This window comes from Anomalospiza imberbis, unplaced genomic scaffold (assembly GCF_031753505.1).
Source record: "Anomalospiza imberbis isolate Cuckoo-Finch-1a 21T00152 unplaced genomic scaffold, ASM3175350v1 scaffold_57, whole genome shotgun sequence".
Lineage (NCBI taxonomy): Eukaryota > Metazoa > Chordata > Aves > Passeriformes > Viduidae > Anomalospiza > Anomalospiza imberbis.
The window spans coordinates 18,106-45,146 of record NW_027100181.1 but is presented as its reverse complement, the minus strand read 5'-3'; the positions used below and the strand labels follow the sequence as shown (position 1 = coordinate 45,146).

General features: G+C 40.6%; 1 protein-coding gene across 1 annotated transcript; it reads right to left on the bottom strand.

The window, feature by feature from the left end:
* Positions 1-537: 537 nt before the first annotated feature.
* LOC137467293 (leucyl-cystinyl aminopeptidase-like) lies at positions 538-22,341 on the bottom strand (the record flags this gene model as incomplete). The annotated part of the gene is made up of 11 exons (XM_068178789.1): positions 538-1,215; positions 2,067-2,148; positions 3,132-3,272; positions 4,101-4,262; positions 4,953-5,137; positions 6,511-6,671; positions 7,728-7,906; positions 8,609-8,695; positions 11,222-11,382; positions 12,509-12,640; positions 22,210-22,341. Coding segments are annotated over 11 exons (1,554 nt in total), but the record flags the coding sequence as incomplete, so codon positions are not given.
* Between the last annotated feature and the right edge of the window lie 4,700 nt (positions 22,342-27,041).

Here is a 27,041-nt window from a genome sequence, read left to right as displayed (position 1 = left end):
CTCCTGTCTCCCTTGAAAGACTGAGTATTTGAATATCTGAAGGGGAGCAACTTGATCAGGATCCTGGGTGGTGTCTCACTGTTAGGTTTGTTTAGAAATTAGGTGGGAGGAGGAGGGGTGTTTTGGAAAGTCTTCATCCAGGATTTAGTGTTTGTAGTTTTTTTCTAGTAGTAGTAGTTTAATAAAGTTCTTTCTTTGTTACTAAGATGGGCCTGCTCTGCTCTGTTCCTGATCACATCTCACAGCAATTATTTAAAAAAGTATATTTTCATGGGGGCGCTGGCATCGTGCCAGTGTCAAACCATGACAATGAGATTCTCAAAACTATCTGATAAATTCAGAGTACAAGTACCAAAGTCACACCACTGTTTCTGGAAATCCCACCTCTAAAACACTTGGTTTTGCTATCTGTTTTTTCTTTTCTGTATTACCATTCAGCCACTTTTATATATCAAATTGTATACGATTAGCATAAGATTTTTTTAACATGTAATTTCTAAAGAACACCATGAAAATAAAAAAATCCAAACTTAAATCAAATTGGAATTGTATTTATTTTGCCTCTTGAACTCGATAACATTCACTTCTGCTTACATATCTGAAATATAATTCTGTTTCACAACAGCTTCTATATCTACAAATGTGGAAACCACATACAGTTTTGCATTAAGAAAAAATCTACTGCTCAGTGAGCAGTTTGCAAAGAAGTAACAGCTCATGGTAACTCTTTCTTACCTGTATTAACCCACTTACCTGTATTAACGCACCAGTATTAACCCACTGCCAAGAAACGATAACACAACTCCAAAGGAAAGGGCTTAAGTTTCAAATATAAAATTATATTTAATCATTTGTGCAGATGTTTAGTCTATAGATGAAAACAGTTTCAGGGTAAATACTTACATATTGCTGAAAATGCTTCAAGGAAAATAAAAATTTATCTGAGACATGCCCTGAGCTATCTAGATTCCTTGATAGTGCAATGCTGCAGTGATGCCTGGTTTCACCCTGGCTTTTGCAAATGAAACACAGTAACTGCTCACAGAGCTCCTAAATGGCTGACACAGCACAGTATTATATGCACTACAGCAGTTCTTGTAGCTTTGCCAAGTTTCTCTCCATCCACTGGATATTGAGCTGAATTGTGTCAATTGCCGCTTTTACGCAATGCAGTTGAGAACTCTCCTCTGATTTTGACTCAAAAAATGACTTGACCTGCATAGCAAGAATAAAGAAAGAAAAAGAAAATCTTAATTAAAATCAACATTAGCCAGAAAAATAGGTTCAGCAGCAAAGGTTATACACACGTTGCAGGAAATCCGTTTTTGAGAACTGTTTGTATCTACGCAGTAAACAAACCTCTCCAAGGAGTTCCCAAAATGCAAGGAAAGCATTTTCATGGATACAGCAGCAATAACTCATTTGGTTTCAATATGTCATTTCACCAATAAACAGACACTCATTTACCATATCACAAAGCCTGCAGAGGATGCAGAGCTCTGGAAAAGGAGTCCTATTCTGTGACAAAGAATTGGTTGTTGCAAGCAATCCTCTTCAGCATTCTGGAACAGCCCCCACACCCAATCATCTTTATAACTGTCAATGGTAACACTTAAACTATTATAAACGAAACCATTAACACCTATCTCTACCAAATTATATGAATGAAAACATTAGACTAAACCGTAAAGAAGCCTTTTTAGGGAAGACAACAGAGCTTTCTAAAAGCTAGTAAACAACTCTTGGCTGATACTCAACTTCCACAATAACTCTTCGGGATTGATGACAGAAAAAAACCAGCAAAAAGCAATTTTTATGGCACAGTATCACATTTCAGAGATGCAGAACATGTATCTCATTTACAAAATCTAGAACAAAATTACATATAAATCAAGTCATTATTTTGTGAGACTGTGTGTTCCAGTGTACAGGAACTGTACATATACTCTCAACAGGGTGTCAAGGATATAAATAAGACGTGAACGTGTATTTTCCTCATCCTTCAACTAAATGAAAACAACACTGGCACTAGAAAATACCCCTTTCCGGTAGATAGTGCCACCAACCTCAAGCAGATGTGCCTTCGTTGCAAACTGAGAAGTTGACCAGGTAATGATATTCTGAATAGTATAGGAGCCTAGGTGAAACCTGTAAGACAAACAAATAATTTTCAGCTAGGAGACACTTTAGGATGCAGTTTTGGTGTATGTATCCATTCTTTTCTATTTTTGCTACTTTTTTGTTTAGTAGTTCAAAAATATTAAAAGCACTTAAATGCAATACCTTACATTATAATTACATCCCTTATTTTTCTAAAGAAATATATGTTCTTAGAAATCCAAGCCTCTGGCTCCCTATTCCCTCTAAAATGTAATATTAGAGAGAAAAGCCATGGAAAATTTTCAAACTATCACAGATCAAACAGTAAAGAACTGAGGACACCACACAGTGAATATCAAGATCTGTATTTGTGGTACCTATGTGTTCTAAAGCTCTACCAGAATTGAATTTGCAACCAAGTTTTCTTTCAAGTGAGGTAACTCTGTAATACTGGTTTATGAAGAGCTTGCTAGAGCAGAAGTTTTCATAGAGGAGAAACTTCTAAAGCAGCATGAAACTATTTAAAATCAAAACTGGGATTTAGAAACAGAGATTTCTAGTACTGCTGGCTTTTTGAAAACTTGGGGGGGCAGCTTTCCTGCTGGATACACTTCAAGGACAGTGAAAGATAACATATTTCTGAAGCAAGTGTATATTTTGGTTACTTGGTTTTAGGAGTGCTGTGGCAATTCAGAAAATATAAATGCTGAATTATTTCCCTGGATGTCCTTTTGAAACCATTTGATTCACATCAATATCTTGCAACTGAACCAATCATCTTAGAGACAGCAACCTTTCAAGAGAAATTAAGATCAAGATTGTTTAGAATTACTCTGGGGCTCTAGGACACTTGTTCAGAGTTCAAATTTTATGTAGCAAGTTGTATTTGTAAACTCTAATTTTAAAACATGATTTAGAATTTTAATATGAATCTTATATGAACGCTCCTATTTATTGTCTTGTTTGAAACAAAGAAACAGGTGCTTTTGCCACAGTGAGTTTGAAAGTTTCAGCTGCATCAAAAGCCTTACTTTCGTGTAAGCTTTTCCCAGTTTTCTTTGACGAAGTCCCAGGCCAGCAAATACCCAGGCAAACTCTGGCCAACGGTTGCTATGATATGTGAAAGCTCCTGTGACCTGATGATTTCTCCTTCAAGACTGTTCTGCATTAGCCTAGGAGACAAAGCATATGCAAAGAGACAGGAAAAAAACATCATTCCTATGTTCACATGGGTTTCCTGACAGTCCTCAATTAGATGGAAAAGATGATATAATACATCAAGCAAACAAATTCTGGCACATGGAAGAAATCAATGTTACATTTTATTACAACAACTGTATTTACTTAGCTTTAATTTCCAGAAGTCAGAATGACCTTAGCTCTAATCCAGGTACCTAAATTTTTACTGGCGTTGGAAAAGATCAAGTAAATTCTAATAACTTGTAAAAGAAAAACAACAGATTGAAGATGTAAGAGATGGAAGCTGAAGACTAAATTAGCAGGACAAGTTTGTGTTCTCCATGAAGTATTAAGATTTAGTCTACAGAGAGGAACATAATGTAAAGTCAAATTTTCACCCAAAGAAAGAAATGAAAAAAAGAAGAGGAAAAAAACCCAAACAAAATTATACTTCAACTAGTTATTATTTTGATTATATATATCAATCTTTTAAGATTCTATAGACCAGCTTACAATTTTGCTATCTGCACTGAAAAATCTGAAATTTTGTGTTACCAGTACTGCAAAAGCCTGTAAGTTCAATTATTTTCTCTTTATGCATATCCAGAATTTGGTTTTTTGTGCTGCTCTGTTACGTAAGTTATTTTTAAGTGAAAAATATAAGGTTCTTTGTGTGTATGGAAGCCTGTGCAAAACATTTGGATGGATTTTCTTTAGCAATCAGAAATTTTTTCAGCAATAGAAAAAAAGAAATGCGCTTTTCCAAGAAGATTTTATCACTTGTAATTTACACAGCATACAACGTCTCGATTCCTTCATACCAGATCAGCTTTCTGGCATCTTCTGTGCTGGCCAAGGCTTCAATCATTTTGCTCTTCTCTGCTTTGGAAACTGAAGAGAAATACATCTTCAGGAGGAATTCCCAGCCATCATCAGACTTGGCTCCAACTGCAAATATGGCTTTCATAACATCACTAGACAGACTACAAGGAAAAATAAAAACAACAAAACAAATAAACATAACGGGGTACAAAAATGCTCACCTGACGAAATAAGAAAGAATTCACAAAATTAAAATATTCACTTGAAGGAGATGCCTCTTTTTGGAGCAATTTGATTCTATAGCAATTGTTAAAATTTGGCATTACTGAACTCATGCCAATCTAATACTTTAGGTCACTAGGAAAAAGCAAATCATTTAGCCACATGAAAACAAAGTAAATTGTACACAAAATTGAGAATTTTCTATAGCTCAAAATGCACATGAATACACAGCAGAATGAGTGCTGCTTGATAAAAACACGTGCTTTGGCCTTGCCACTAAGTAATCTTTTTTCAGCATGCAGCTCAGGGAATTCAGATGAAAAAAAAATTAAGGCTGGTTTTGCAGTTAAACTAAATGAGACTGGAGACAAAGCCTAGCAGAGTCATCCTCTCATTGTGAAACAGCAATTACCTCTACATGTGGAACAGTTAAAGACAGAATCACATTCTTTATCAATACCAAGTCGGTGGTGGTGGTGTGGTGGTTTTTTTTTTTTTTTTTTTGGTTTTTTGGGTTTTTTTTTTTGATTGTTCTGTTTGCTGTTGGGGGGATTTTCCCAAGTACAATGGTGGCAATGTAACAGGAAAGCAGATGGGTAAAAGAAGTGGAAGCTCAGTTTCTGTGGTACCTTATTGTTCCATTAGACTTCATCCATGTCTCAAACATCTTAGCAGCAGTTGTTCTACAGTCTCCTATATCATGGGTGCAGGCAAAAGCCAGCAGTGTTGACCGGAGCTCTCGTTCAGACAAGGTCCCATCATCTGTCCAGTGCTGTTGATCCATTTTATCTCCAAGCAAGTGCTCTATCCTATGCTAAAGGAGGAAAAAGTTACTAGCAATAGCTAGTAATCCTTCCAAGAGGATTTTCTATATATAAAATTAGTTTAAAGTAAGAAAAATAAATAAAAGGTTGAGCTTTCAAACTATAGAAGCTAAACACAGTAGTTTTTCATCTATTTATTCTAACTTACACATCCTATTTCTTAACTGCAGAAAAAAGTATTAGATACCACATAAATCTGAAAGGTGGGCCAGGTTACATCTTAAACTGCACATGGAAACTGAAGACCCCTCTTTGAGTCATGCCTCAAACTTGTTTGTAATCAGCTTACAATCACAAAGTACTGTAACTTCTGTATGTTTAACTGCTTTTAACTTCACCAAGTCACAGTAAATACACCTTCATTTAGCACAAAGATATCACTTTTGTATGTCTATAGGCTGAACACCCTTCAGTTTTGTAGTTCCGTAGCTTGCCAAAACCACAGCAGGATGCCTGATCAGCTATCGTATCTCAGCTGAAAATTCTGAACTTAAATAAAACTGCATAGACACTGCATTGCAAACCAGAGCTTGGGCTGTTTATAGCAGATACATAACAACTTTGGGTAAATTAAAATACTGCTTTTTTTTCCTTATGTTTCCTTAAGCATTCACTAGTTATCCTTTCCTAGCATAAAGAAAAACCATGTTATTTTATCTAATCATTTAATAGTTTCCTTATAGACTAAATCCCTTTACTGATTTACACTGCGAAGCAGCAAAGGTCATTTTAAACCAGTAGATGATTATGGAGAAGAAACTCTATAATAAGAAGGTAAACACAGAAGTGAAAGACATATGCTCATCAAGAACTGAACCTACAATATTGATTTCACTGTCAAGTCTTTGTATTACTAGTATTACTCTATTACACAACTGGCACAGGACAATGACAACCATCCTTGTGTTTCTATTTCTACAGAAAACAGTTCCGTTTTTTTCTCTTGTCTCTCTATAAAGCAATTAGATCCACGATCTCTAGCCACTCTAACTTTTGAAAATAACGTTCCTGCGCAAGAAAAGTACATGGAATCTGTTTAATTACATATTTCTACTGACCTGTATGGCACTTTAAGATAGCCCCAGACACCACTGCACCACACTCCCTACAAAACATTTTGGGGCATATGGGTATGGTATGGAAACAGAGGAAGGAGAGGGGAAGAAGCTGGTCCAAAAAATGTAGCATTTTGGTAAGAGACCATTAGAAAAAGCTGGCAAGACTGGCAACTCTCTAGAGTCCCCATCAAACTTAGTGAATTTAATGAGTATGTTCAGCAGTCAACATGTAAAAAGAGAATGTAACTATAAAGAACATTATAGCTAATTATTTAAAATTATAATTTATGAAAACTAAGACATACCATGACTCGTGCTGCCAGCTGTTGTTCACCCTTTTTGTCTAAAAGGCTGTATATAAGACTCAGCTGAAACAAAGCTTGAGTAAGTGGTGCAGTGCTGTTCTCTTTGTTGAGGTAATCAATCAACTCAAAGGCCTTTTCCAGAGACTCTCTTCCTAGACTAGGGGTCAAATAACACAAACATTAAAATAGACTACAAAACAAAGGCACTCTCTGAAACAAATCAGAAGTGATGCTTTCCATTACACTAACAGAGAGATAAGTGAATAGAGGGGATGACATAAGAAACAATTTACATGTAGAAATTTTCATATTTTAACTTCAGCAAGATTACAACAAAGCAACAATGGCCACTAACATGCCTCCAGTTAATAAAAATTGAAAATGGGTAAGGAAGTGTAGCAAGGATGTCTGAAAATATTTATCATAAATAAGGGTACTCAGATAGAATAGCAGTTTCTGAAGAGACGATCTATAAAGTTCCACCTCGCCTGCTTCTGATTGTGGTGGTGAAACATGTGAGAGGGCACCAGCAAAAATTTAAGAGGGAAATAGCTTACTTTTCTACAGTGGAGCACTAGAGTACAGGAAAACAGCAGGCAGATCACTGGGCACTAAATAAAACAGGGTCTTCCAGAAATGGAAACTATCATGTGGCTCTCTGTGATCCAAACAAATAGATGATGCTATAAAGAAGAGGGAAATAACATCTAGAGCATCAGTGAACTGTTGCCCTGATTTTGAAAAGTGTTAAGTTTTCTTTTATAGCTCTTTGGAAAGTTTTAAAGTTCTCATAAAACTTCTTTAGCCTTCTGATAATGTTTATATATTTGAGAGTCAGAGTTCCCACAAAATTTCATGTATAAATAGAATAGTTTACATATTTCTCTGTGGGTGGAGAGAAATGATTGATTGATCTTTGGACCAGTATGGCTGGAGAGGTGGTAATTCCATCCTCCAATCCACAGTCACCTTTGGAATTATATAAATATCAGATGTTTGAATAAAACTTACTCTTTTTCTCTTTTGAACTTACCAAGTTTCTGTGTACTCATTTTGTGTCCAATAGTGACAGTGAACAGTTCCAACAAGGCTATTGAAGACTGAATTAAACTTCCTCTAAAGCAGCTGTCTCTAGAAACTAAATCTGATCTTCTCAGACTTGGAAAAAACTTGAAACACATATTAAATATCTTTCCCAGTACAGAAGTCTTATCGTGCAAGGTTGAAGATACTGTTGATCAAATTTGCTCCGTCTTTAGGACTCAGAGCAGTGTGGTTTTTTTTCAAGAGATCAATCAGTGTTTTCCAGTCTTCAGTATAGTGTACTATGTAATAGCCATTCATGTCCACATTGAATTTTATCCATTCCACCTCTTCTGGAAGTTCAGTGACAGCCAGTGGACAGACAATATGTTATCAGCTGAAACAAACATTTAACAACTGTTTGTTCAAATCAAAGTCTACAAAGTAGACTAGTACCAGAGAGACAGTAAATTCTTTCCCACTACTTCCCCCCACAATGACAAAGGAAAAGTCAGCACGAAGGTTTTGAAAGACAGCTCAAAAATTCCAGGTTGTACTTCTTCATCCTTCTTCCTACATCTGATTGAATGAACATTAACACAGTCCGCCCCAAGTTGCACCAGTAAATTTTTCTCCTTTTGTCCTGTTGTTCTTTCAAACAGCCCCATCTACTGTTCCAAATACAATATTTTTCCACACAATCAAATAAAATAAAGATTTCAGTGAAAAGTTACTTCCTAACATTTCAGCAAACTGGCAGATTGACTTTCACATAATTTGCTCTCTAAAGAACATATGAGAGATTGTGTGTATGCACTGTGATGAAAAGCATGGCTTTTACAAATTTCAAACTTGTGATTCTGTTCCAGTTGCTGTCATGTATTTATACACACAATGCTACAGGGAACCAGCTCTGTGATGATGACAACGCCAGCAGTGCTCTGCTCCGGAGCTCTGAAATTACTGTGTACCCTGTATGTCTTCAGCTTCACATCTTACTCAAGGGTGCTCTCAGAAAAATCATGGATCTGTAACCCTAAATTAACTTGCTACAAAAGCTTTTAGTTACATACCTGACTTCTGATCCAGTAAATATGCATTAGTGCAATGGGTGAAGTTGCACCTATTTGTTATGTAAGTGAGAGGAATATGCCACAGGTAACTGCAAAGGAAAACAAATGTTTACTAACATGTTCTATACATATTATCTCCCTTGAATGGTTTGTTTTAATTTAAGCACTTTTGTACACCAATAATACTAGAATCACTGAATGCTGTGTAGAATAATAAAGTATAAATCTCACTTCTATAATCAGAATATGATGAAAGAACACATGAACAGAATGCACAGAAATTGTTTTTTTAAATCCCATCATGTTGAGAAATGAGTAAATTTTATAGAACAGACTGGATTCAAAAAGACCTTTTAAGGTCATCTCTTTCAGGTCCCCTGCAATGAGCAGGAACATCTTCAACTAGATCGTGTTGCTCAGAGTCCTATTCAACCTGGCCCTGAATGCTTTCAGGGATGGTGCATCGACCACCTCTCTGGGCCACCAGTGCCACTGTTTTACTATCCTTATTGTAAAAACACTATTCCTTATATCTAGTCTAAATCTACCCTTTTTTATTTTAAAACCATTATTCTTTGTCCTATCACAACAGGACCTGCTAAAAAGTCTGTCCCCATCTTTCCTTTAAGTACTTGAAAGAATGTAGTAAGGTCTCCCCAGAGCCTTTTGTTCTCCAGGGTGAACAGCCCAAACTGTCTGTCTGTCCTTGTATAGGAGAGGTGTTATGTCCATGATTGTTTTTGTGAACCTACTCTGGACTCACTCCAACAGTTCCATGTCCTTCCTGTGCTGGGACCCCAGAGCTGGATGCAGGGTTCCAGGTGGGCTCTCACCAGAGCAGAGCAGAGGGGCAGAATCCCCTTCCTCCCCTGCTGCCCACGCTGCTTTGAATGCAGCCCAAGATACAGCTGGAATTCTGGGCTGTGAATGCACACTGCTGGCCTGTGTCCAGTACCCTGACTCTTCCCAAGTCCTCCTTTGCAAGGCTGCTCTCGATTTGTTCATCCCCCAGCCTGTGTTGACACCAGAAGCTGGCCTGACCAAGGGCCCACTGCTCAAGCTTACCCAGATTACTCCGGATGGCATCCCTTCCGCCAGGCACACCAACTGCACCACTCAGCTTGGTGTCATCTACAAATTCTCTGCAGGAGCACTTGATCCCACTGTGTACATCACCGATGAAGAACTTAAACTGCACTAGTCCCTAATGGACTCTACTTTTCCTAGTACTTCTTTCCCAGTTCCAGCATGCTAGGTAGCTAGTCCAAAATCATACAGACAGTAAATCTCTGGCTGCATCAGAAGTTCATCCAGTATGATTTTTACCTGAGTCCAACATTGTTTATCTGATCTTTTACAAGTTTTAGCTAAAATTAAAAAGTTATCCAAGTACAAGACTCAAATTCCAAATCATGGCATAGAAACCACAATTCATGGTGTACCACAAAGACTTTCTTAAGTGAACTGGAAGCTGGAAGAACAAATGCTAAGGAGGCTCGTCATGATTATAAGGACTTGGCTATTTAGAGAAAAACATAAATCTGAGTGGGATGAAGGAAGCTGCACACATAAATCCGATTTTGACAGGGATCTCCTCTATGTATGACTCACATAGAGTGCTCTCTTTCTAAACCTTTCATACATGCCCCAAACTTACATCAACTAGAAACAGAAACTACTTAGCTTCAAAATCCTTCCCTTCTTCTCTTACCTTTCAACCTCACATTGCTTTTCTTTCTCCGCATAACAAAAGTAAAACAGAGCCCTCTAAATTCCTACATTTCAAGAGACAAATTTCTTTCACAGACCTAATTTTCAGCAAGGTGATGCAATGGACTTAGCTCCTGTTAAACTTCAAACAAATGAATAAAACCAGCAAAATATCAAACGAATTCACACTTACATGTTTTTGTTAGAAGACACTGTTGAGGGTCATATGGTAAGTTACATGTGCAGTTAACAAAATTTTAAAACTACCAACTGCCACATCTTTACTTCTCCAGTATTTGCATATGTATTTCCTTTTAGGTTTTGGTACAATAGATATTGCCTCTGTTGCACATTCAGTCATTTGTTGTCAGGTAGTAGTGTCATCTTAAAATTTTGAAGCCAAGAAAGCATTGATGCTAGCTTCTCTACCTTCTTGTAGTAAAGCCCAAGTTATACAACTGAATTTTGGAAGTAAGAAGCAGAGGCTTTAAAGTAGAATACATGCATCTGTAACTTCTGTGAAACTTCTGCAGCCTGCCTTTCTTCAGAGTCTTGTTAAACACACAAAACTTTCTCAAATGTAAAGAAACCTTTACTTATGAGATCTGCCTTTTGGTATTGAAAACCAACTCATGATGTCAAGCTTAAAAGCTTCAGGAAAAGGATGCATGAAAGAAATTCAGGTTACAAAGGGTGTCACCGATTTTTACCACTTGCTTCAGTGGAAACAGACATGGGCCTTCAGGCAGACACTAGATGTGTGAATTTCTGTGCCAAATTCCTTTGAAGGTATTACCTACCTTCAAAGGAAACACTAAAAGGCCTGAATACAAGTCAGAAAGGTGTACAAGCTTTAAGACAGCAGCTTGTTTTTAATGGATAAAAGGTATTAAGAAGGTAATAACCTTGCATCGGATGTCCAGTTTTCTGGTTCCACACGATACAAAAATTTCTCTTGTTGTACTGAAATAATCTTGCCCTTTCGGACAACAGTGACTAAAGGAAATCCTTTATGCACAATCCAAGTCTTCATCATTTTTTTTACATCTAGCGTTCCATTAGTAATCTGTAAAAACAATAATAACATAAAAAGCAAATGGAGAACACTTCCTTCTTATGTCACTAAACAAGTAGTTGCACAATTTTGCATCTGTAAACAATCACTTTGACAATAAACTTGCAAATTTCCTCCACTCTCTGGGCCTGGCCATCCAGCCAGCTCTTAACCCAACGAAGAGTCCACCTGCCCAGGCCATGAGCTGCCACCTTTTCCAGGAAAATGTTGTGGGAGACAGTATCAAAGGCTTCGCTGAAGGTCAAGGAGACAACATCCACAGCTTTTCCCTCATCCACCAGGTGGGTCACCTGGTCATAAAAGGAGACTAGGTTGGTCAGGCAGGACTTCTTCTTCCTAAATCCATGCTGGCTGGGTCTGATTCCCTGGTTGTCCTGTATGTGCCCTGTAATGGTACTAAAGATGATCTGCTCCATGACCTGCCTTGGCACTCAGTTCAGACTGATAGACCTGTAGCTCTCAGGACCCTCAGTCCTTCCCCTGTCCTTCCTGCTGTCTGTCTCTCCACCCTCCTTTCCCTGGCCTCTCTGATTCCCACAGCCTTGCTGACACTAGCCCTTACTCTCTTCTATCTGAGCCCTTGCTTTATTGACTGCTTCACACCCATTTTAAAATTAGACACAGCCTAACGCCTTCCTTATAATTTGAGAACTGCCTGTACAGTCTGCTTTTCTAGAATTTCATCACACTTGTTAAAACAAAAGCTACCACAAAGTTACACTAGTTGAGAGTAACCCAAGACCTCTGTGAGGTTGGGTATAGCTATTCCTTGAAAATAAAATTTATCCTGAATTTTATTACTTTCGTTCCAGTCTTAACACACTACCCATGTAATTCTAGATAGGATATGTCCATTCTGGATGGACATGCAGGGCAGTACATACTCACTCACAGTGCTTTCTTGGGATGATATGCGATGTAGCCCAAGAAGCTTCAGTAATCTCCCTATCTATATGAGAGAATTTTGGGATAGGATGAGCAAAAAATTGAGAGTATTTACCTGCAGTCCATTATCCTATTTTTTTTAATAAACAAGGAAATAAATGAAACCTATGACACTCTTAGAGAAGTGGAGGGGAAAAAAAAAAGGAAAGAACAGTGTGTCCAAGATGGATACCTCATTCATGGTGTCCCACAGGTCATCACTCTGGGCAGTTCCATAGTTGTGATTATGCAGGTATACCTCAATGCCAGCCTGAAAAACATCCTTAGTGAGATAATGCTTCAGCATCAAAAGAAGTGAAGCCCCCTATAAGGAGAAAAAAAAAATAGAAAATGAATCAATAAATTGAAGTTACCAAACTTTTTTAAGCCTATGTGTATTATAGCTCTTTCACAGTACAGGAGTTAGTCAGAAACTAGCAGATTTTATTCCAAATAATATCCTTCAAATAATTACCTTTACACTCAGTTTCCTTGGAAAAATATTATTTTACTATTTCATAAACTCCAAATACAGTTACAGAAAAGGCTAATGTAGTTTGAAAATTTTTCCCAGCTGCTTTGGAAAAAAAATATTTTAAAGGCTCAAATTACAATTACAAAATGGACTAGTAGAATTTGACACTTTTTCCAATCAACACGATCTGAAAAATATTGCATTCTTATTGATATGTCTCTGCTGGCTGCCATTTTTCATTATCAATACTCATCCGTATGGTACAGAACTGCACTTGTGAGTCAGTGTTTAACAATCATATGATGTGCACTTATATCAAAAACCTAAAAACACAGGAAAAAACATGAGATACGCTTGGTAGGCTGGAATTGACTGCAGAAGAACAAGTATGTTTTCTTGAGTTTAAATACAGCCATATCTTGCAAAGAAAAAAAAAAAGTAGTAACTGAGTAGTTTTAGTATCAAAGGGGTTGTGAATGTTTCTATGTGAAAGCCACCAATAAGTAAATTGCCTGAAGACTTGCATACTGTAGAAGTGAATGCAGAGGAGCAGTCATAGATCAAGAATAGTTTAAAGGTGCACTTTGTATTTTTGGGAAAGAAACAAGGAGGAGAAGATTTTAGAGAGACAATGCATTGTTCTCATACATTTCAATCTCAGGTTCTGGAATTTGAGTAACATCTTATCTGAAACTGAAGGCTGCCTGGTTATTCACTAGTCACCGAACATCAGGAATAGCCCTTACTACAGTTTTTAATAATATGGCCACAATCTCCTCTCCTGTATGCACCCATACTTCACCTACAGCTCTGCTCCTTTGTTTTGCCTACTGTCATATCCTTCCAGGTGGATCTTGAACCACCTATGGGTGTTAGGCTTATGGACAGTCTGCAAAACAGTCAGACTAAAAATAATATTGTACAATTATTTCTATTCAAGACAGTACAATGCAGAGGTCACCTACTAATCTGCGTCAGTTGGTAGTCCAATAAAACAAATTATGTTGTACAATTCAGTAACAGACAATCCTTTGCTTATTTGGGACTACACTGCAGTGTCTTCTCATGTGAATTGCCAAGAACTCTACCTAAGCTATAGAGTAGTGGAATACAAGAACTTCAGGCATAAATGAAAAGCTATGTAATGAAATCCTCTGAAACACAGAAAGCAGCTAGTGAAAACACTATTTCTGACAATGTGCAAAAAACCTCTTTTGGTCAGCTCTCAAAGGTGCAGGCTAGTACAATTCTATTCAAAATGTGCATAATTAGTAGCAATGAAGTAATAAAATAATTCTCCAAATATAATGTGATACTGAGGCGTCCCGGACCTAGGTCCCACAGGGAAACCCGCCGGTCGCTGGTCTACAGGAGCCCCAGATGACTAAAGCTCGAATCCACCAAATAGACGGGTCGGCACACGGAGCGCTGCAGTTCTCAGAGGTTTATTCAAGGCAGGAAAAGACAGGAAAAAGTAAAAGGAGCAAAGGGAGACAACCTTTTGAGAGGGGAGCTACCCTGAGTGCCTGAACTCCGAGGTCTGGGTGACCAGAGCCCTCAGAGCCCCCCCACCACGAAGGAGGGGATAGGGGTTATATCCGGGAGAGAGGAGGTGGGGTCGGGGTACATACATCCAATAGGGTAAGATCTTGTGGGAGGGATAGGGATAGTACGAACCAATGGGAGATAAGGGAAGGAGTGGTTACAAGGAGGGAACCAATAACAGAACTTAGAACAAAGAACCTTCCAGAACCTGGGATGGTACTATTGCTTAACTGACATTAACTGGGGAGGGTACACCAAATGATGGACATAGGGAACGGTGGGAATCTTATTACCATGCCCCTACACCACAGTAGTTTCCCATGGTAATCCCGGTAGATCTCTTCCGAGACCTCCTTCCACATCTCCCCCCTTGTTATTAACTAAATAAACATTTCCGATAGTCTTTTCAATAGTCTTCTTAAAGAAAATTAAAGCAAGATGGATAATAAAAATTATAAGACAAACCCAGGCAAGTCCTTTTAATATTGCGGCCACCCATCCTGGGATGCCCCATTGGGCAAGAATCTTGTTGATTGGGTCCACGGCTTGAGCCTCTGTCTTAATGTCTTTTATCTGTGTCTGGATCTCCTTTATGTGGGCTTGAATTGATGTGCTTCTTGAAGACAAATTAAAGCAGCATAGTCCTTCAAAGTCTTCACAGCTGTGACCATGGGTGAGTAGCAGGAAATCAGTTGCCGCTCGATTTTGTAGGGTGGCATGCCTGGTGGTTTCTTCATCCGCTAATAGGTCGGAGAGTGCGGCGGATGTAGCGTTGGCCTGTTTACTCAGCCAACACCCCAAATGAGAGAGTTCTCCTAGAGCTTTCGCTGCTGCGTACCAAGGCAGAAAAATGGATGCTGCAACTCTTTTTGCTTTATTCCAATTATAAATTTGGGAATCACAGTTTGGATCAAATTCTGTGTAAGATCTTTTTTGGCGAGGCAATTGTTTTTCATTTTTACAATTTATAATTTGGGTTTTGTTGGGGGTTAGTGTAGTCAACTGGCCAAGGCTGCAGGGACCTCCTTTGATCTTGGACGGGATCCCTGCCCACACCCTGTCACCACAAATGAGAAAGACTCCCTTCGGAAGCACTCTGGGAATTGAAGAGGACTTAGATACCATGTTACTAGTGTAATTGCACCAATTTGCAGCGTTATATTTCCTATCATGAGGAGAGACATCATTTTTGTTAATATTGTGTGAGCCCGCTGGATGGAATTTGGCTATTTCTGTCCAATCTTGTGTGGGCTGATAGGAGAACCTCACACAGAACATAGCTTTTGTGGAGCCTATTAAGTCCAATTCCTGAGGCTCCTGTGGTGCATGTGGCAATATCCTTGTCTACTCATCCCAGGTGTCCACAGGATTGGGTCTTTTACCTGCATAAGGATAGTCATTAGGTGACAGGGGTATTCCTACCAAGCAAGTGGAGAGCGGATTGTCCACATTACCCATGGCCAAGCAAAAATTGTCCTGTTGTAGGGACTTTGCAAGTGTGATCCAGATGTTTTCTCTTGGTTGTGGTACCATCCAGCTTCTAGCCATTTGGACCCAAATAGGAAGAATGAAGGTAATGACAGCAGCCATCTGGGAGGACATATCCTGTGTGGTTCTGGTATAATAACAAAAGAAAGTCAATTAATGAAGTTCCACATAAGTTCCCTGTTCCCACTTCTTCCCATCCTTTTAGGATTTTATAAAAAGTAAAAACCCATTATTTGTGGGAGAGGGTGGAGGTTCGAGGGAAATGGTAAGAGGGAAAGGAAGGGTAAATTGGAAGGGAAGGTACAGCAGATATATGGTTATCGGGAATGGGGAAGCAGCGGCGGGTGATTAATACTCGGGATACGAGATTGGGTGGTGTGGTATTCTTCTTTTTCCGACGCCTCCACGCGACGGAAGAGTCAGGTTGGTGAGGTTCTGGAGCATGTTCTGGCATAGCATCTTCTTCTACAGCGGCGTCCAGGTATGGTTTGACAAACTTCCCGGGAATCCATTTCGGACCCTGCTCTGTAGAAACACATGCCCTCTTCCACAAGTTAACAGCGGATATGGCCCCATGATTTTTCGGGACTCTGGGTCCTTAATAAGGACTGGAGGCCTTTCCTTCAATACCGCGCGGGTGTTATTGTGGAAGTGCCTCAGTATGGGAGGATTTGGCTCCTTTTCCGAGCAATTAAGATAGTTGTAAACATATATTGCCTTGCACAACCTTTCTACTGGGGTCATCAGCAGGGTATGATCATGTTGCTGTTCTAAGAGCTTCTTGATCTCTTTATGGGTCCTTTCTATAATAGACTGACCGGTGGGGTTATGTGGAATGCCTGTAATATGGGCAATTCCCCACTGCTGCGCAAACTTTTGGAAGTTTTTAGACATATATCCTGGCCCGTTGTCTGTCTTTATATTTTTTGGCACGCCAAGAGTAGCGAAAGCCATAGAAAAGTGCTTGATTATATCTTTAGCCTTTTCACCCGTATGTAAAGAGGCGAACACCGCTCCAGAAAAGGTATCCATCGACGTGTGAATATATTTTAGACGTCCAAAAGGAGCGTAATGGGTGACATCTGTTTGCCACAACTCTAACGCACCTAATCCTCGGGGATTAACTCCCATCGCCAGAGATGGAAGGGCAAAGGACTGGCAATTAGGGCATGTGGCAATAATCGCTCTAGCTTGTTCTTTGGATATTTTAAATTGTCGAGAAAGTGCTGGTGCATTCTGATGATAAAAGGCATGGCTGAGCCGTGCCTGCTGAAAGACATCAGGTAGGTTAGGGGTAGCCGGTGATATTTGTGCTGACATAGCCAGAAGATCTGCTCTCCGATTGCCCTCTGCAATGAAGCCTGGCAAATCCGTGTGTGAACGGACATGCATCACATGGTAAGGTTGCTCTCTTTGGGAGATTAGCCAAATCAATTCAGAGAGCAAGCTGAATAGAATTTTGTTGTCAACTTCTTTTAAAAGTGCGTGTTCTGCTCTTTCTACTATCCCAGCAACATAGGCCGAATCAGTGACCAAATTAAAAGGCTGTTGAAATTTTTTGAATGTTCTCACAACCGCATAGAGTTCTGCGATCTGGGGGGAACCCTTGACTGTCTGGACGTCAGACTCCCACTTCTGACTATCCGGGTCCTTCCAGGTGATCACTGATTTATGGGATCGACCTGATCCATCCGTGAACACTGTGAGAGCATTTTTAATAGGAGTTTTACTTTTCCAGATCTTTGGAGCCAAATGCAATGCATCTTTGAATAATTTATGTTTCGAATAGTGAATTGAGATTTGTCCGGGATAGCTATCAAGGGCAATTTGAATGTTTTCATTTGTTTGTAATATAGTCTCCAATTGATCTAGATTGAATGGAATGTAGATGCACGCCGGATCACACCCTGCGAGGGTTCGGAGGCGAGACCTAGCCTTCATTATTAACTTCGCCATCAACTCGGGTGGAGTTGAGATGGTTTTGTTTGGCTGATGTGGAAGGAACATCCACTCGATGATTATAAGTGGGTCCTTCTGTGTAGAGTCCCACTGAAATAAAAGACCATGGAAATTGGGACACTTACCCAGAATGCAGAAGTTTATTGGAAGGCACCGGACTACTCAGTGCGCCTGACGGGACTTCATCGCATCCACCACTCGGTCTAAGGCTCTCCGGGCGTCCGATGTCAGTGGATGAGGTGAAGCTAGATCGCCGTCCCCTTTGAGAAGGTTGAAGAGAGGTGCTAGCTCCTCCGTGGTGAGTCCTAGTAGTGGCCGGATCCATGTGATGGTCCCGCAGATCTGTTGGATGTCTCGTAAGGTCTGAGGGTCTTCTCGAATAGAAAGAGTCTGTGGTGTTATGGTCCTTCCAGTTATTAAGTATCCCAAATATTTCCATGGCACAGTCATTTGAATTTTATCTTGGGCTATTTGAAGCCCTGCATTTGTAATAGCCTGTATTGTCTTTGTAAGTGCTGCTTTAAGACAAGTGTCAGTGGCAGCACATATTAGAACATCATCCATATAATGTAATATGATGGCTTCAGGAAAGGTTTTTCTGACAGGCGAGAGGACCTGTGCAACACAAGTTTGGCAGATCATAGGAGAATTTTTCATTCCCTGAGGCAAAGTGGTCCACTGATACCTCTTATATGGTTCTCCGCGGTTGATGGATGGTACGGAGAAAGCAAACCTGGGAGCATCTCTTGGGAACAGAGGGATATTAAAAAAGCAGTCTTTAATGTCGACGACTGCGAGCTGCCAATCTCTTGGGAGCATAGAGGGAGAGGGGAGACCAGGCTGAAGGGGACCCATGTCTTCAAGGACCTCGTTAACCTTACGCAGGTCCTGGAGCAGGCGCCACCGGTCTTTTCCAGGTTTCTTTATTACAAAGACTGGCGTGTTCCAGGGACTGGTGGAAGGTGTTAAATGTCCCAAACGCACCTGCTCCTCAACTGAACTTTGAAGCGCTTTTAATTTTTCTATAGGAAGGGGCCACTGATCCACCCACACCGGCGTATCGGATTTCCACTCTAAAGGTGGGGTGGTGCGCTCTGCAGTGGCCCATACTAAAAATCCCATTTAGGGTCCGGAATATCAAGTCTGGCTCCCCACTGAGATAGAACATCTCTCCCCAACAACATGATTTCTGATGTAACTACAAAGGGTCTAACCGTGGCAATTTGACCCTGGGGTCCCTCTATGGTTACCAGATGCTTGCTCCTTCTAGAGTTGACAGCTCCCCCCACTCCAGAGATTGTGCCACAAGGGGACACTTACTCCCAGTTGCGGGGCCACTTTGACTGAGGGAGGATGGTGACATCAGCTCCTGTGTCTGCCATCACCTTCAGGGAGATGGACTTTCCCTGAAAAGAAACAACAGATTTAATTAAAGGTCTCTCTTTGCATATGTTTTGTGTTAGAAACACATATGGATGGTGTTCTTCGTTACAGTCCAAATCCTGAGGGTCTAAAATATAGAGCAATGCAAAGGGTGATCCTTTGCACAATGAAAAAGGAGGATTAGTGCAGGTGACTGATACTGTAATTTTATTACCTGGGTCTATGCACACTACCTCAGGTAGAATAGTCAGTTCCTCCGGGGTGTGTTGGCTGTCTCCTAACAACAGGATGGTCATAGGTCGTTGATCATACGGCGGCGGCAGGAACCCTGCGGGCACACGTACCAGGTCCTCATCTGGAAACATGATGTGGATGGAGCTGGTGAGGACCTGATGCAGATCTTGATCTAGGCAGTTTGTTCTGTGGAAGTAACGGAGGCCGTCCTCATGGCTGCGCCGGTCCGCAGAAATGTACCGGGTGGGCAATGGTTCTCCTGAATGGTGGGGAGACCTGGGCGCTATGATGGGCCATTTGTTGTCCTCGCGCGGCCCCTCGTCGCGCTTTGCTGCCCGTTTCCCAGCCGATGGTGCCAATGCTGATGAGGGTTCCTGTAACTGGATCTAGGATACTGAATGTTAACCGGGAAGGGGTGCTCCACCTGCCAATGAGGGCAGTCCGCCCACATATGACCCAACTGGCCACATTTAAAACATCTGATATTATTCAGATTGACCATTGCTTCTCCAATTCCTTTACTAACGGCTAATGCCACCGTATGTTCAATAGATGCTGCCTTAGAGAACACCTTTACCATTTGGGAGATGGTAGGTTAAGGGTCTTGAGGCAATGCTCGGAGCACCTTTTTAGTTTCTGTGTTTGCGTTGGACATAGCCATTTTACGAAGCAGTTCGTCCCTGGCTTCCATGTTGTCTATTTGTCTTTCTATGGCCTCTCTCAACCGGTCTATGAACCTTATAAAAGTTTCTTCTGGGCCTTGTATAATGGATGCAAAGCTTTGGAGAGGGGTATTCCCATCAGGGATCTTAAGAAGCGCTGTTTTGGCAGCGTCCCTGATCTCATCCGGCAGTGTGTTAGGTAACAAAATTTGATCTTGTGGGCTGCCGAACTCTCCCTCTCCCGCCAGGGCGTCGACTCCTTCAGCCCCTTCTCCCAAAAGTGCTGACAGTTCATACTTTTTGAGAAGCGGTTTTAAAAGCTTCTTCCAGTGAATCTCCCATAAAAGGAGTTCCGTAGGGGAGAAGAGTGCTTTGGCTATGTATCTTAGATCATGCTGGATTAATGTATGTCCCGCAAACGTGAGGTCTAATACGTTCTTAAAAAATGGCGAATTGCGCCCATAGTCTTTTGCCGCTTTCCTAAGTTCTTTTACCTCCACATAAGGTAGCTGTTCCCACCTAGGCTCCTTCCCCTTTTTTAAAATTACTGGTGCCGCAAACGTCCCTAGATCTCTAGCGAGATCCAGGTCCCCATCCCAAATGGCCTCCTCCCTGATCTGGGCCCAGCCCCCCCCCAGGCGTGATGATAGGTCGGGGGTCATCACTGTCCTCATCCTCATCGGAGGATGAAGCAGGATGGGCTAGAGCACGGAGCTTCTCTCTTACTGGTGAGTCCCGGTGACGGGAGACTCGGCAGGCCAAGATGGCCTGCTTCTGGCAGAGCCTACTTCCGGTTCTGGTAGTGTGGGAACCAGAAGTGGGAGGAGAGGAAGTGTGGCCTGATCCACCCCCCAGGGCGTGGCCTTCTGGTGGTTCTGACCCAACCACCAGGGGCCCACCCAGGGGTGTGGTCTGGGAAGCAGGAGGGGAGGGTCCCGATGACATGGGCGTCAACGCAATGATGGAGGAGGGACCCGACGGGGGAGGGAGTGATGGCGAAGTGACGGGAACTCGAGTGAGGGGGAAAGCGCCATTTTGTGGTGTTTGATGACCAACCATGTGGCCGTCGTCATTTTGTGTAATACAATCACTATTTATACAACTGGGATTAAAACTGGGGTCAGGGGTTTTCAGATTGAGGAGAGTGGCAAGAGTCGTTTTGGGGTGGCCAGTCCCAGAACGAAAAGAGGACAGAGTGGGATGGGAAGCAGCAGGGGGACGGCAGCAACCCTGTGCCTCTTGGCAGGATCTGTCTCCCAACCCACTCTTAGGGGAAGTGGGGTGAGGATTGGGGAGGGAGGAACGAGGGGTAGGAGAACCAGGGACCCAACTTTCCCTTTCTGGTTTATATAACTTAAAAATAGAATCATATATAGGAAAAAAACGTCCCACTCTAAAATTCCCCTTTACTTGTAAATCATATATATGTTTCCCAACTTTTCCCCAGAATAAAATAGAAGAAGCATCTCCCTGGGTAACATCGGGGAAATGGTCGAAAATAAAATTAACAAAAGCTTTCAACTCCCTCTTTTTAAAGGAAACATCCCCCAGCACAAAGGCAGACTTAACTTGGACATAAAAATCCCGTCTAACCGGAGAGAGGCGATTACCCATTTTCTCTCTCGGTATGAATTCCCCCTTGAAACAAATGAAAATGAAAAAGGAAGAGCCTGGTCAAAAGCAACAGGCAGCCTCGGCTGCACACTCACCACACAGAAGGACATCGGAGGACACAGGCGAGAGGAAAGGTGTTCCGAGGGAACTAGGGAGAGCATAACATTGAACTATTACTTTGTTGTTTTGTTTTTACTCTTTTTAAAATCACTTGTTACAGTCTGCTACCAGAAGAATATATGCCTAGCTGGTTATGTTGCTTCATCTATTGGTTTCCCTCCTACAACTATATTTTGTGCTCAAGCGTTCAACAAGATGGTAAGTAAGGCAACAAATACATATACATAATATTTTCCTAATTAAATGCTACATATATGCTCAAAAACATTATTGAGAAATCCTGCATTGTTTGAGTTGGGTGTAAATAACCTCCAAAGGTTTGTCAATACATGCCTATTCACTTGTGATCCACATTCATAGTTTCAATAGCTAATGTATCACTTTCCAAATATTTTGGAATATTTTTACAGTTACCTTGATATAAGAAAGAGCATCAAACATTTCTTCAATTTGCTCTGAAGACTGAACAGCAGAAGAGACTGGATGTGAAGAATTCAAAGCATCCTTCATCATAGCCTTGTAAATTAAAGTAAGGAAATCTTCATCCTAGAAGAGAAACATTTTTAACTATTTAGGAAGCTGATATTGTACATGTTAAGCAGAAAAGTAAAAGTGGTCTCTCCTTTGCTCCTCCATTGCTATGGGCAGCAAAAGAATTGTCAGGATATTATTTATAAAAGCTACTATCTCCCTGCCAGATTTTAGCAGTGGAATCTCATTTTTGAGTTTGCACCATTATACAGACCCTTAAGCCCCTGTCTCAGGCAAGAGTGTCAATGGCACTTGACAAAAATGCACCTTCTAAAGAAGTGTGTGTCAAATTTCATATTAAATTTCACCGCTGTTTTCATTTACAGGAGGCAGGGAATACAAAAATATTACTTTAATGTGCTTTAAGCATGAAGTTTAGAGAAATTATTCATTACAGAAATGTTTGGGAGAATGTAAACAGCACCTTATCTAGTGAATACCAAAATCTCTTACTTCTTTTTTTCTAGAATGAGGATATTTGAATTTAATACACTGGTACCAGAACAAGAAAACGCCAAACACTGAAAAGAAGCTGATCATATCAGTATTTGTCCCTTTCATTTCATCAAGGCAAGCAAACAATTCTCTATACAGTAGAGAGTTAAAAAAACCCCAAAAATTAACAACAACAACCCCAACAATTAACAACAAAACAAATCCACAAAACCCCTCTGTTAAATACAATGCAAATAACTGTTAAAGTTTAAAATATTAAGGCTATTCTTGAATGGAGAATTCTGGGTGGTGTCTTTTATTTTCACCAAAACACATTCTGGGACTATCAAACAATGAAATGAGATATTTGTCAAGGCAGCTTGTCAGACAGCTTTTAGAATGAAGTACACAGATGTTAGATGTGTCCTTGTTAAATAAGGACACTACTTTTGTGTCCCACCCTCAGCGCATGTGCACCCAACAAGCAGAATGGCTACATACTTTTGGTGACAATCCAACTGAACAACCAAACTAGGTCAAATGAAGAAGTTTTGAAACATCCAGTGCTGTAAAAGAATTCTACTGGACCAGGTTAGCAACTCAAGTTTCTTAATACTAATAAGAGTGATTTAAGAACTCACAGTTCTTCAGAATGCTGAGAAGAACACTATCTATCAGGCAGGAAACAGTCAGTATAAATCAGGTGTTTAATCCCATGACTAAGGCAAAGCACATGAACACTCCTAGAAGTTGATTTCAGGGCTCAGGTATGTCCTCTCCTTGGAGACATCTCTATCCAGAATACAAAATTATTCTCTCCACTACCCTCTACATTTAATTCCACTAACCTTTGTTTATCTGCCTGTCATTCTCAGTGACAAGAAAGTTTTATAGCAGTAGCTGATATCCTTTCATTGGAAAAGAGAGGCCAAATTTGAACCTATCACGTTTTCCAGTGTCTGAAAAGCTAGGTCACTTAGTACCTGAGTGAGTTAATAAATAATCATACATTATTATATCAGAAAGATTTTATCCTTCAGCCATGTATGTAAACAGATGTGCCTGTCGGAGCAGTGCTTTGTATTAAGTGTAACTCAATGCTATCAGAATCCTTTGTGGTGGACCATTTGATATTTTTATGCTAGGTCTGCTCATTTGTGAAATACAAACTGATTCAGACACAAGCAAGTACCACAATGATTGGAAGACAGAAGTTACTTCATGTAGGGAAAGAAAACAAAGGGAACTTATAACAAAGACTATTTAGTTAGGAAAAAAAAAAGACTATTCAGTCAAGGCAGAAGAGATATAACAAAGTTTTAAAAAATGTAGCAGGTGTAACAAGTAGCAGGTGCACAGCATTTTGCAGGAAGAACTATTATATAAGCATTTATCTTTGAGAGAAAAGTCTGATGTTGCTATTAGCGAATTGATCACAAATATTATTGGATAGCAATTTTATTACCAATTATACTATTGGCTTTCCAGGCTCACGCTATTCTAACCCAATGGTGGAAATATTATAAAAGCTATGTACACTTTTAATAGACGCCTGTGGTTATACCACAACCGGGGACTGTGTTTCTTTCATATGCTTGCAAATGGCTCCTTGAACCTACATACAATCTCCTTAGGCAATCCTGGACCAGCAGTGCATCCCGACTGTACCAATGGTGAGCCTCAAGGATCATTGAGGACGTCCCTTCATTGCTGACTAAAAAAAAGGTTAGCAGTGCGGTCAGGTAATTCTCTCATGAAATGGACAACAATATCTCTAAACTAGAAGCCTTCCATAAAGACTGCTTATTATGTATAGCAAAGGAGCATAATCTTAAAATTCAGGAAAATAAAGTAATACAACTTCTTCTATGGGAGAAAACTAACTGTTGCTGGTACCCCCGTAAAGGCTCCTATGACCGCAATCACTAGAAGCGAGTGGAAGATGCTCTAGAAGCACATCAAACACATATGCCTGATATTAACTCAGATGAATTTATAACATGGAAAATTATATACTCTGCATTGCAAGTTTTTCATAATTCTGAAGACATAGTACTCCCAGCTATACATTCTCCCCGCACCCACAGCAATGCTTTCATGTTCTAATTCACTTGTTTTGCATGTGGATGGGACCATTAGGGAGGAAAAAGAAAGCAAACGTGTAGAAAAAAGCTGAAATTCGTAGTCTAAAAGACCATTGCAACAGCTGAAAAATATGGCTGCAGCACCATCTACTGACACAAAAGGGCCAAAACAGCCCTTCGTGACTGATCGTGAATTTTCTCTGCTCCCTGAGCCAAAAGACTTTTAGATATCTATAGAAAAACAGCTTTGCTTCAAGGGGATGTTGAATTGCTTCATCCTTTGCCTGTAGTTTATCAAGGCAATGAGCAACTTTCCTATGAAATGGTTAAAGAACCAAGAAAATCTATGAAAGTGAATGGCTTGCAATCTTTCTCTACCTTTAGACTCCTAGAAGCTATTGCAGAGAGCTGTGTTATGTTACCTGCTGACTGGAAAGCTTTATTTAAGTCAATTAGGACAGCAGCACAATATTTTATATGGTGGACAGTTGTACTTCACAGTACAATGGGCTTTGTGAAGATCAAGTGCGGGCTAACATAGACACTGCTAATGCTGCGATAACAAAGGATCATTTGACAGGGACTGGACATCAGACCATAATAAAAGAATAGTTAGGGATGCCTCCAGAAACATATAACCAAGCAAAGGAGCTGGTTATAAGAACTTCAAAAAAAGAGTGATGGATGTTAATAAGACTGAACCTGGCTTCTCTACTATAAGGCAGGGACATCAAGAGCCCTACATTACTTTTATTGATCGTTTGCAAACAGCTGTGATAAGGCAAACTGATTTACCAGATACAGCTGAAGTTTTACTCAAATCCTCAGCTTATGAAAATACTAATCCTGAGTGCTGCAAGGCACTTGACCTGGTTAAACACAAACCTGATGTTTCCTTACATGACTCTATCATAGCTTGTGCACATGTTGGTACAGAACAAAACCAAGCAGGTTTACTATCAACAGCCTTAGTTCAACAGCTACAGGTTGCTAGGGCAACAGCCAAATGTTTTGACTGTGGAGAAGAAGGTCATGTGAAAAAGTATTGCTCAAAGAATAAATAACAAAGGGAACAAAAACCCTAATAAACCGTGCCCTAGATGCAAGAAAGGTTACCATTGGAGCAGTTAATGCCATTCCAAGTATGACAAAATGGCAAACCTCTGCCACAGCAGGGAAACTCAAAGACAGGTTCAGAATCCTTTGTCTCCCAGCAGAACAGGATCCAGCTGCAGCTCAAGCTCAAGGAACATCAGGGGGACCCCAGGCATCGCTGGGGTGGACTTGGCAGTTTCCACCAAAACCACAATAAATGGCACATTGGTTCACCTTATACCTACAGGTTTAAATTGACCGTTTCCTTTTAAATGTCATGCATTGTTACTTGGGAGATCATCATCATCTAAAAGTGGACTTTCTGTTTTACCAGGAATCATCAACTCTGATTCTAGGGGGGAAATAAAAATCATGGCTTGGACTCCTAACCCACGTTGTATTATTCCAGCAAGATCATGCATTGCTCAATCCATCCCACTTCCTATATTGCCAGATGGATACCATCTGTCAATGCTGACAGGGGCACTGGAGGTTTTGGGAGCACAGGCACTCCTCGCGTTTACTGGTCTAAATTTACTTCAGTGCAGCAACCTTTTCTAGCCTGTGTTTTAGATGGCAAGTCTTCCACAGGATTAAGATACCAGAGCCGACAAAACCATCATCAGTGAATGTGAATGGCCACCGACCTGGCCCTTCACAACACCATCAGCGATGGTCACAGGCAATGGAGGTCAGCAGATGTCACAGGATGTCAGCAGTCAGCTAAGGAACTCCTGGTATATGGGCCAGAAGGGAAACAAGCACAGCTAAAACCACATGTGCTTTCTACTACTGCACACTGTGGGGAAGAGATTTGTTATCACAGTGGGGACTGACACTGAAAACAAATTTTTAAAAGGAGCCTCTGATATGCAGCCAAGACTTAAACTCAGGTGGAAAATTAACACCCCTCTGTGGGTGGATCAGTGGCCCCTCAGAGGGAACAACTGCAACAGAACAAAAGCTGGTCAAAACAATTGGGTCTGGCAAATATAGTTCCTTCTACAAGCTTGTGGAACACCCCAATAATTGTGATTCCAAAAAAAGACTGGCAAATTGAGACTCAGATGGGCCCCTCTCCTAAGAATCCCCAGTCTGGGG